Raw genomic sequence first — 12681 nt, forward strand, 5'->3', positions numbered from 1 at the left:
CCCCCCTTCCCTGCCTCCAGCTACTGCTTATCCTCAGTCATGGTTCTGGCTCTGGCCCAGTACACAGAGTACATAGCATGTCTGGCCCCCAGCTGGCCAGGTAGCAGTGGTGGCAGTGGCAACAGCTTTGGCCCCAGCTCCAACCCAATACCAGGGCTGGGGCCAGGGCTGCCACCAACACAACTATTGCTGCCTGGCTAGGTGGGGACTGCTGCCACCACATGCTTCTGGCAGGAGTGGAGCCAGAGCTGGAGCTGTGACTTAAGGAAAGGGGGCAAGTGGAAGAGGGGAAGGTGGTGGGCCCAGAGGTACTGCGGGGGGGAGCCTCAGGAAGCCCAAGGGGAGACAGGTTGGGGGAGCAGACAGCAGGGACCAAGGTGTGGGGGTTAGGTTGCTTGACTCCCCTACAATTTGTGTTCTTATGACCTGCTCCCTGCTGTTTCTTGTCACCACGCTGCTGCTTTCTGTGCTGCAGTGTCAGGAGGGAAGAATTAAAGATGATCCTCTAATAATTGGATTCTATAAATGGAATTTTATAACAAATTAATAATTTTTCCAGGTATAGAATCTAATTATTAGGTGGAGGTTGCCTTAAATTCCAAGTCATCTTGGATTTGGGTTAAATATGGTATGAGAATCTTAAGTGCACCATGTGAAGATCCTGTTGTCCCAGAATAAACATCACCCTCAACCACCCCTGAACTCTCAGCAGTACCAAGAGACCCAGTAACTACATAATCACACTCGGCTAGAGTTGCTAAGTTTTGTGCACACTCTTCTTGTATCCCCACTGCTGCTTACTCCTGTAGCCAGCTTTCTGTCTGTATAACATGAGTTTCCCTCGCTGTATGCTGTTCCTGCCTTTCCGGAAAACGGCACATAACTCAAATTTGCATAAAGGGAACCCACTTTACAAAGTAACAAATAGGGATATGTTCCAAGACCTTGACTGTACTGACCCCCAGACCCATTTCTACCAGCTTTTACAAGACAATTTTGGTACTCGCCAACAGCAGATGGTACACACAAGCACAGGGCACTTTCATAATGGGGATGGCAACTACGATCAAGGAGCACAGATCCACACAGGAGATGTATTTTGGTGTGTGTCACTCCCACAATGCACCACACAAAGCAGCTGACTGTATTCTTCCACCACACTGATCGCATAAGAGTGAATTTATTTTGGTATTAAAAGGGTCATCACATAAGAGCAAATTTGCACGTACAGAACCCATATAAAGCGAGGGAAACCTGTAGTTCAAATTGACGTTATTAATTTGATTAGTTTTAAGGGTAGGGTGTTTCATCAGATTCTCTCAGCTGTTCTGCTAAAATCCACATTAATCTTATATGCAGTTTAGATTTTGAGAAAAAAATTTCAGTTTGGCACTTTAGTAACAGCAGTGTGGTTCCATAGGCAATAAGAGAACCACAAATGGAATCTACCTTTTCATGAAGCATGTTTTTGGTGTCTCCCTTGTTTAACAGTCACAGCTCTACTTAATTTGTGTTGAAAACAAATCAGTTTAAACATTATTTCTTAGTTTGTACAACTTCCAAAAAGTATTTTAGATGCTTTATTTTCATTGTAAGGTTGTGAAAGGTTATCCTGTATACTCTGGCTTGTTTCTACATCAGGGAAAATTAAAAGCTTATATTCTTGGTAAGTTTAGTCTCCAGAAGATGAGTTTAATCCATGATATTCTGTTGTGACTTCACACATACCTAACCAAATGACTAAATTATTGTTTGCTGAAATCATTCTACAGTTACCACATTCTGGAGACAATAGCTGTATATGGGAGTTCTTGTTCTCCCTGATGCTTTTGAATACCTGAGGTTTAATATTTCAGAGTTGATAACCAGCTGACAATGAGCTCCTTATATTGTACTCTGGTTCAACATTGGAGCTAATGATCTTGTAAATGCAGGGTCAGAGACCATTCATTACGAAGACTACCTTCATAGCCAAAATGTCAGTCACTTTTGTCAAGCAGCACCAAAATGTTAAAAACTTCTTTTTCTCTTCCTTCCATTTTACAGCATGAAAATATAAGTCTATGTTTAGATTACTAAATATACTGATTCTCAGAATGGGGTGCTATATCACCTTTATGAGTTATTCTGCCTGCTTTTTTCCTAACTTCAGACTAACACAGCTAACTACCTTGCTCTTTACATGTTGTTGTTGTTGTTGTTGTTGTTGTTGAAATACCATCTTTGTGTAAACAAGATACCAAGGTTAGTGTTCTGTTACATAAATGGGACATGGGGGGGAATTGAATTTCTTTCTTTCATTACCTCTTCATGAATCATAAAGTAGACCTGAAAAAGCATGGTATTCTTTTCCTTAAAACATCAGAAAAGTTCATACAGCTTGTCTCTGACTTTCATGTCAGAAGTACCCAAGAGTCCACACATCTGTTTCAGGATTGGGCACTTCAGAGGCTCCCTTTGCTAGCTGTAGTGGCCAGCAGTCTTTGCACATGCTAACTTTTTAAGTAATAAGGGGAGTCAAAAAGCATTCATGTTTTTGTTCTAAATCAATAAAATAAATGTGGATAATATATTTCTGATGCCTCTCACTACCTCATTCACTTAACTGATCTGTAAATACTAATTTCCCAGCATCCCACCAAAATTAGTAAAGTGAAAAACGTAGTTGGTAACATTTCAAGGACAGTGCCAACCTGAAAATTGTATTTGTCTATACACATATGAAGTAGTTGCAGATTTTACCCAAGATCATTGAAAGAAATTAGGAAATATGGTTTTCTTTAATTTACTTTGTGCATTAAGCAGAAATTTTTCATTCGTTATCATGGTTTCCTGTAAATACCCTGCCTTGATGTTGATGGAAAAAATCTTAAATCTTCTATAGATTAAAAGAAAGTGTTTGTTTGTCTTGTATGTAATTATAAATAACATAATTCCATTATAAATATAATATCATTTTAAATATCACTTGGCAAATAATGTAAACAGGGTATAATACATTTAAAATACGGTATTTGGTTATGGATAATCACAGACCACCTAACAGTAATACTCACAAGGAAGATCAACTAATTAAACCAATTGTGCATGTGGTGCCTCCAGCATTCTGCTTCTCCGAGCCCCTTACCAGCTGGAACTCTGCTAGCCTGCAAAGGGAAACCTGCTGTTTCCCGTGTTTTTCTCCTTTTACAGGAGCAAATCCATGTTTTTTTCCACAACAAATGGAATACCTTGATCCCTAGTAATGACTAAACTTCCAACTTGATGCTGTCCTTGATCAATCTATAGCCATGGCATAAATAACTAGTTATTCTGGTTTTCATATTTTTTCACTTCATTTAATATTTTTCTGATTACCAACTGCATTTCTCAGAGAGAAGAAGGGAGCGTTCAATAGCTAGTGTGTTATAGCTGCATACAGCATTCTCCGTTGAAATGTAATGACTCAATCTCAACTAAAAAAATCTGCTTTTACAAGAATTTACCCCTCTCTCTCATTTTAGGGATGCAGAGAGGCTTGAAGAGTTTTATACAAAAAACCAGCAGCTGAGAGAGCAACAAAAGGCACTTCATGACACGATCAAAGTTTTAGAAGACAGGTAAATGAATGAGGCTTTGTTTGTTTGTTTTGAGGAGAGTGGTATAGATGTATCTTGTGTTTTTATAGTGTAATCAAAATTATATTGTTTAGAGAAAACTGGACAGTGTTAATCCTTCTGACTGAATTGTTTTTACATAATGTTATTCATTCTCCGGTACCATGGTACTTAGTACCCTATAGATAAACAAAAAGCAGTGAAAGAAATTGAAGAAATTAGGGAAACATTTTGCAATATCCAGGCAATAAAAATTAATAGGGTGTTGAGAAATGAGTACATTTAAATACTGATGAAACACTGAGACAAGACAAAATCCTTCCCAGAATTATAAAGGAAATGGTGAAATGGAAAAGGGAGCCTTTATTAGACTACATTTTAAAACTCCTGATAACTAAACATTATTTCAAATTTGAGATAATTTAAAGGAGATGGATCTCTGTAAAAAATGAGTTTGCTTTGTCTGTCTCCTTTTTTTTTCTCATCCTCAACCACTCCATTCTACTTTTTCTTCTTTTGCTAAGTTTGGATGCCATATTGCATTTGTTCTTCTGTTTGCTTAATCTCCCAAACCAAATGCATATAAAAATACCCCAGATCTTTTCATTTTTGAAAGTGTAGAGTAGATTCATAAAATTTGCTCTGTAAAGACTACCAAAAGGAGGAGGTTGTATGTATACTGAGATTGCTGTTCCCCTACTTCTTGGCCATTCAGTATTCAGTGGCAGGTAAAAATCTCATATTTAGAGAGCTTGAAATCCTTAGTGAAAGGAGTAGCAGTGAACCCAGTCAAGTTTATGTACTGAACTTTTGACCTCACATGGGCAAGATTATGGAACATGCACAAGTGGATGGACTTACTTGATTATGCGTACAGACAAAGTACTCTTGTTCTGAAAACTCAGGAGCACTTAAAACTCTTTTAAAGAGAGCAACTGTATTGCAAGTAGTAACTTTGACTCTCAGACTTCTATGTGCTTAAAATGCAGTTGTTAGTCAGACAAGTGACAGTAATGTCTCAATATTCAGATTGTATACTCTTTTCTCCAGTCTTATATATTGGGTATGTCTGATACTACAAATCAAGAGGTTTGTTCCTGCTAATGCTCAGCTGTTGGTCTGAAAATTCAGTTGTTCCTTCTGCTTCTTAAATTATATAATTTATTACTTAAAAAAGAGTTATGTTATTTTCCTGGCAAAACAGAATTCAGATGCATCTTCCATAATAGTGTTAGCATTTCCTTGCTTGGAATTGTAAATAAACATTTGGTTTTGCCTATAAAGCAAATAATGTGACTTAGTAGGAGCAAATATATTGACTGAGAATGTGGTCTTTATACCAAATCCTTTTTTGACCACAGATATATTTTAAGCACTTTGACCGAAGCCTGCTGAAGTCAGTGGATTCATTGACTTCATGGAGCTTTGGATCAGTGTGTAAGTTACTGGCCACGTGGAGTGGGTGTTACAGGTGCATATTATATATCTTTTTGGCTTTTTAAAATTATTTTTGATGTTTTACATTCAATATACATCTTACTGTGGCATGATTTGTAGATCCAAAGCTGTAGGTAGCCATTATTAAACTTAATTCTCTGTCTGGTATCGTACCGTTTATACAAAATATAAGTGGAATGTCTTCCTTGAGGTCCTACAAAAAATAAATCTGTGTAAACAGGTGACTTGAGTGAACTGCTAAAATAAGTAGAGAGAAGAAATCCTGTGTTGGCAAAGATAGATGTTAGAGCATCAAGGCCTCAGCACACATTGCACTTTAGACATGATTAACCAGTTAATCACATCCTAAGTTGTTTCCCAGCCACACATTAATGCAATTAATGATCTGCTAAATGAGGAAGAAACCACAAAACTATTACACAAAAAATGTGTGCATCATGCATGCCAGGAAATGAGGGAATTGTGGGAATCACAGGTCAGATCCCAGGGCACCTTTACTTGCACGTCTGCCAGGGGCCTTAAACTAATCTTAGTGGTTGCTGAGAGGGTAAGGAAGGTGGCTTCATTGTGTATGACATTATAGTGTATATACCTTTAAATGTTAATAGCTAGTAAGATGAATACAGCCAGTGATCATTTTATCTTTATACTAGGGGTGCTCAACCTCCAGCCTGTAGGCCAAATGCAGCCTGTGATCCTTGGCATCTGGCCCATAGGGCTCCCCATAGGCCAGGAAATTTGGTGGCAGAGGAGCAGGGGCAAGTAGTATTGCCACTGCTCCCCCACTGCCAAATTCCCAAGCCCCACAGGGCCAAATCAGGGCCCTGACCCCTGGCAGCTCCACACACCCAAATTAGGCTCATCTGGTGGTTTGACCACGCAAACCAGTAATTCTCAACCAGGATGCTATAAGATCCTTTTCAGAACGTGACATAATCTTAGTGCTTTTAGGTGATTCATGGGTTAAACTCGGATTTTCAAACGGGAAAGTATAGTGTCAAAAACATTCCAGCCAACCATTGTTGTGGTCTGAGTTCTTTGCAACAGAAGAATTGCTCTACTTTTTTTTCTTCATCAAAAAATGAGTGAAAGCTTACAGCTGCATCTTCTGAGGGATGCTTTGTGTCTAAAAATGTTGAGAACCACTGATTTTTAAGTATAACCAATCATCAGCATTTCCTTTACATTTGTTCTGCCTAGAAAAGTTGAAAGCAACAATTCTTCAAAGAATAAAATTTGAACTAGTGAGGTCCCATGTATTTGTCAGCAGTTTATTATTATTTATTGTTCCAAATGAAATACCAATTGTCCAACTTATATATGCTATTATCTTTAACAATGGAAAACTTTTTTTTATCTCTCCCTAGATTAAGAGCAGGATTATGTGATCGCTGTGCAGTAACGGAGGAACACATGAGAAAGAAACAGCAGGAGTTTGAAAACATCCGGCAACAGAATCTTAAACTTATCACCGAGCTTAGTGAGTTTTATCCATAGTAATAATTCCAAAGACAAAATATAGCGTGTTATAAATTTTGCTACTTTGTTGGTAAACTGGCATATCGTACATTTTTAACATTTGAGATCATTTTGTTGATGTTCTTTCTATAAGAAATTCAGCAAGAAAACAATGTTCCCATCTGTAATCTTTAAACTAAAGCCCGCTTGGTTATTAGTCGCTTCTTAATTTGGATTGCAGTGTTGTTCCTGAAATCCTAGTAGTGTAACTGTAGTACTTCCCCAGGCACCAACTTGATATGGGGAGGCAGGTGGGGGGGAGGGAGAAAAATGCCTGCTGCCTTAGCTAAGTGATCATAGTGGTGGCACAGTAGCAACCAGAAGTCACTACTGTTCCTGTGTTTGGCAGCTGCCCCAGGTGCCTAGCTGTCTGTTATGCCTCTGTGAACTCCCATTGGCTTGGAAAGTTCAATGGTACAGAATTGCTGCATTATTGCTTCAGTACTTTCTTGGGATGGGGGGATGGAGTGCATATCTTTAGAAGGGTAACAAAGTTATCTTTCCTGCTTGGTGCAGGGAGCTGGACCCAATGATCTTCAAAGGCCTTATAATGTATGAATCTATGAAGGATGCTCATTACCACCTGTGTACTCTTCTTTTGACTGTAGCAGAGGATACCTTAAGGATGTGGCCAGCAGGAGCTAAATCCTTTAATCTTTTTCTACACCACCTTTCTGAAAAAGGCAGGGACAGCTTTGGTCAGGGGCTCTTCTAAAGTACTGGTTTTCAACCTGTAGTCCATGGACCCCTGGGGGTCCACATGCTGGGGTCCGTAAAGGATGACTGTGATCAAAAGTATTGATACCAACACTTACAATTTAAAGGAGTCTGTACCTACATTCAGCATTTCCAAAGGGGTCCACATCTCCATTCAACTTTTTTTTTAGAGATCTACAAATGAAAAAAGATTGAAAGCCACTGCTGTAGATTAGAGGATAGGTTGACAATAGGAAAATTCTAGGCAAGATGGATGGCAAAACTGAAAAAAGAGTAGACATGAGAGAGTTGTTTGATCCTTGATCTGTATTGCAACTCTGGGTAAAGCATTCCATAGCTGGTTGTCAGCTTTAGCTGAAGTTCATTTGGAAACTTGCTATGACATGCGCTTGGACAAAATTCTTCCCTACCAACCTTGTGTCTTCTGCTTTTGTTGCTTGTAGCTAGACTACAAAAGCGACTTCCAGGAGCATATACCATATTTACTCAATTATAAGACAAGGTTTTTTTCCCCATCCAACATAAGGAAAATCAAGCCTCATCTTATCACGGAGGACTTGTGTGAAATCAGAAAATACACATGGCCAGCCAGCAGAGGGTGCCTGAGCTCCCCTCAGGTGCAGGGTTCCTGGCCAGCTGGTGCAGGGTCACTCTAAGCTGCTGCCTCCTCGTGTGTGCTGAGTAGCTTCAGTACCCTCTGGCTGGAAACCCTACATGCAGCTCAAAGTGACCCAGCAGGTGCCAGCCAATACTGCCCCCCCCATCTGCCCCCCAATACTGTCTGCGCAACATGCAGTATTTCTAGCCAACACATGCTGGGTTGCTCTGATCTGCTGCCCCAGCAGCAAGTGTCAGAGCAACTCGTCACGTCCTGGCAGCCTGGGCAGGTTCCTTGCTGTATGCCAGGTTGCTTTGGCACCTGCTGTTAGGGCAGCAGATCATAGTGACTTAGCATGTGCTGGCCCAGATATCCTTCATGGTGTGGGGATAGTGCCTAACCAGCACCTGCTGGTTCATTTTGAGCTGCGTGCAAGGAGCCTGGCTAGCACACACAGAGCTGCCTCAGCACCCACCAGCCAGGCAGCAACTGGTAGCAACCTGATCACCTGCCTGCCAGGTACCCATCATGCTGTGGGGAAAGGCTGGCCAGGCATGGAGCAGGCAGGGACCCTGCAGGTGCTGGCTAGCACTCTGGAAGAAAGGACCCCCAGGACCAGACATGCTGAGACAAGGGACCCAGTACTCAGTGAGGGACCCAATGCATAGCTAGGCTCCAGGCAGCAGTAGGAAGGTATCCAGCATGCAGTGAGACTCCTAGCAGTGGCAGCAAAGGATCCAGCACATGGCAAGGCTTCCAGCAGGGGTAGCAAGGGACCCAGCATGAGGTCAGGCACCCAGCATGCGAGGGACCTGGCAGCAATGACAAGGGACCCAGAACATGCATACCATGGGCAATCCAGCACTCAACAAGTGACCAAGAAGTGGTGACGAGGGACCCTGCATGACCATACCAGTGAGGGATCTAGTACACAGTAAGGCACCCAGCAGAGGGGCAGGTGGAAGGGGTGCATCTGACAGTAGCAGGGAAAGCAGCAAATTACAGGGCCTGATCACCACTGACTGGCCCAAACATAAAAGCATAGAAACCCATGGTAAATTCTGTGAGATGTGTGGTGGCAGGGGAAACCACCATGACAGACCATGTAGAAAAAAAAGGAAGTAGCAGTACAAATGTGAAGATACCAAAAGGAATGAGGTGCAGTTATGGTACAAACTTTAAAATTAAAGTTAAAACTTATACTGAAAAAACAAATAATTGTGAGGTGCAAAGGAAATATAACATTACTGAAGCAAATGAGCATTGATGGAGACAAAATTAAAAGGAAAACTCGAGAATGCCAAATCCACATGGAAAACATTTGGAAGTCCAAGACAAGGTCACTTTCCCTCCTTTCTCTTTTCTTAAACGTACTTGAGAACTTGCTTAACATTTTCAGGAACGTCTATCACTGGCAAAGTTCTTCAACTCAAGGCATTAGAAGTAGCAAAAGAATTGAACATTCTCCTTCAAAAATTCAAAGTAGTGAGTGGTTTATCTGAATGATGTGATGTAGTGGTTTAGCTCTGAGATGAAGAACATTACTTGCACAAAAATCAACTATCAGACTGCAATAAAAGACTTGTTGAAATGCAGCAGTACTGTATTGGACTATGCAAAACTCATAATTACCTGCAGAGCCAAGTAGGTAATGCTGATAAGACTCCAGCCTATTTTTACATGGCGAGCAATGTCACCATCCATGAGGTGCAAAATCCATAATGACAAGAAATACAGGAAAATGAAAAGTTGTGAATTACAGTGATGTTAGCAGTATTGGCAAATGAGAGAAAATTGCCACCCTATGTGATTTTATTTTTTAAACGAAAAACTGTGCCAAAATAAAAGCTGCCATTAGGAATAGTGGCTAGATGCCAGGAACAAGGATGGATGTCAAGTGAATTGATGAATGACTGGTTAGATGTTGTGTGGAAATGGAGACCTGGGGCACTGCTAAAGAAAAGAGGAATGTTAGTGTTAGATTCTTTCAGAGGGCTTTCAATACTGAATGTGAAAGCAAAAATTCAGTCAGTGAATTGTGATCTTGTAGTCATACCTGCTGGTATGACATCTCAACTACAACTATTGGACGTTGCAGTGAATAAGCTCTTTAAGGACCACTTGCGGTGTCAGTACTCAGACTGGCTTTTGGCAGGGAACCACATACCTGGTAGGAAGATTAAGAATCCAACCATAGCACTTCTTTGCCAATGGATTCTCACTTCTTAGGGAAGGATATCTTCAGAATCCATTATTAAAGGCTTCAAGAAGTGCTTTACATCCAGTGCCATGGATGGAACTGACGCTGATGTTTTGTGGGAAGATGAAGGAGAAGATGAGAACAGTGAAGAGTGTAAGAGTGAGTATGCATGTAAAAGTGACCAGTCTTAAATTGTAGGATCCAAGGGCAGAGCAGCACCCACCAGGTTCTAGATAGAACCTAATATAGATTAAGTTAAGCTAATGTTTAAAGTGAAGTTAATGTTGAATTTATGACTTCCTGGTATTGCTGTAGTTTTCATGCAGTAGTTCTGTTTATTAAAAATATATATACCAAAGTAAGATTTTTTTCTTCACATGGAATCTAAAGTACTGGGGATTGTCACCTGAAATTTTGGGTCATCTTATTTTCGAGTAAGTATGTTATAACCTGAGCTATATGTAGCATACATATAGTTGGCTGACTGAGAAACAGAGCTGGAGCCTTTGCAAAGTAATGTATATTGGCAGGAAACATTTAAACTACGTATGCTGGTATGTATTTTAAAGGTTTCTATGGGTATGGGTCCAAGAGCAGCAGTGGCAGGCTCCCTGGAGCCTCCCCATCCACTGAATTTCCAGCTTTAGATTGTTCTCAGTGGAAGCAGATGAGGGAGCTTATTTTTTGGCAGTAATTTTGAGTGATATCGAGTCATTGTAAGCATGCCCTAAGTTTTAACTGTTGATTCAAAGAACGGACTTGTGTGTGACTGTAAACAGCTCACTAAAGGTATCTGTTCCGTGTGCACTTGTGATCAAAAAGACTAAGGTGTAAAAGAAATGCAATTGTGAATTAAACAAAGAATATCCTAATGCTTTTATATTAGTGGTGTCTCTTCGTATAGATTCCTGTGTATAATACTGGTAATCCCAGAATGGGTTCAGGTCACAGTGGTGAGAATGAAACAGGGTGTGGAAAATTTCACATTGAGAGGGATTGGAAAGATCAGTGTTTACCTCCTTAACGAAAATAATAATAGGGAATAAAATAGAAGTGTATGAATTCATGAATAGCATAGTGAACATTAATTGGGATCTTCTGTTCTCTCTGTTTTATAATACAAGAACAAGGGGCCATTCAGTGAAATTAAAAGACAAGAAATTAAAAACCAGAAAAAGGAAACATTTCATGTAATGTGCAATTAACGGACGTAAGCAGTTAACAGCAGAAGTTGTTGATTCCAAGGACTTAAATTTTTTTGTATCAGATATTTATATTATAGAGAATGCTTAGAGTTGTTCTAACTAATGACAGCAATGTTGTACAAAATATTGAATTATCCAGGATTTTTCAATTTGTAATTCTTGGAGAGCAGAAAGAGATCTGACTTGGCAGCTCATCCCACATTAGAGTATTGAGGGATTTGTAAACCCTTCACTGTTACTGTTAGGCAAGATGGCAATATTGTTTCCTAATCACATAACAAAGAACAGAAAACCTGTATAGAAGAAATCCAAAAAAAAAAAAAAAAAAAAAAAAAAAAAAAAAAAAAAAAAGATAACCGTCTGGAAAATATGGTTGCTGCTGTTCAACCCAGGTTGAGGAAAGACCTGGCAATGAGTTTGAATATGTATGAATTTGAAGTTTTTCTGTGAAATGTGGGGAAAAGTAGGAAGGGATGAGATCAAAGATGTAAGTCAGGAAAGTTGGGCTGAAAGGGACCACTTAGGGCAGGATCATCCCTGATTAAACCATCCCAGCCAAATGTCTATCTAACCTGGTCTTGAAAATTACTAGGAATGGAGATTCTGAAACTTCTCTGGGTATTCTGTTCCAATGCTTGGCCACCCTTATAGTTTGAAAGTTCTTCCTAATCTCCAACCTAAATTTCCTCTGCTTCAGTTTAAGGCCATAACTCTTATCCCTGTTCCCAGTGGCCACATCTTCATCCTCTCTAACTGCCCTTATTTGAAGAATTATTAAACCACCCTGAAATCTTCTCTCCTACACACTAAATAACCCTTGTTTTTTCAGTATTTCTTTATAAGTCATGCTTCCCAGGCCTCTAATCACTTTTGTTGCTCTCTGCTGTACTCTTTCCAACCTGTCCACATCTTTCTTGAAGGGCCCAAAACTGAACACGCTACTCCAGGTGAGGTCCCACCAATGCTGAACATAATAAAAGAATTATTTCACTTGCTTTGAAAGTGACACTTTTGTTAATTTAACCCAACTTGCTGTTGTCTTCTTTTTTACAACAAGTGTACACTATTGGCTCATATTTAGCTTATGGTCAACTGTAACCGTAAGGTCCATATAAGCAGTACTTCAGCCTAACCATGCATTCCCCAGTCTATACTTGTGTATGCAGTTGTTTCATCCCAGGTGCAGAACTTTACACATGTTCTTGTTGGCAGACATAGCTGAGTTTTTCCACCATTTACTTTGTGCTGTTTTGCAGTGGGGAGTGTAGGGTGTGATTTCATAGTTAGTAGGGTCGGAAGGGACATGAGCAGATCATCAAGTCCGACCCCCTGCCATGGCAGGAAAGAGTACTGGGGTCAAACAACCCCAGCAAGGTGATTGCCAAGGCT

General features: G+C 40.1%; 1 protein-coding gene across 1 annotated transcript in view; it reads left to right on the forward strand.

The window, feature by feature from the left end:
* Positions 1 to 12681, forward strand: part of RBBP8 (RB binding protein 8, endonuclease) — a 67470-nt gene that overhangs the window by 13379 nt on the left and 41410 nt on the right. Inside the window, exons 4-5 of the mRNA XM_019546942.1 lie at positions 3504 to 3599; positions 6422 to 6534. Of these exons, the coding sequence (XP_019402487.1) occupies positions 3504 to 3599; positions 6422 to 6534 (209 nt within the window). The remainder of the gene's footprint in view (positions 1 to 3503; positions 3600 to 6421; positions 6535 to 12681) is intronic.

This window comes from Crocodylus porosus, unplaced genomic scaffold (genome assembly GCF_001723895.1).
Source record: "Crocodylus porosus isolate Cpor-Errol unplaced genomic scaffold, CroPor_comp1, whole genome shotgun sequence".
Lineage (NCBI taxonomy): Eukaryota > Metazoa > Chordata > Crocodylia > Crocodylidae > Crocodylus > Crocodylus porosus.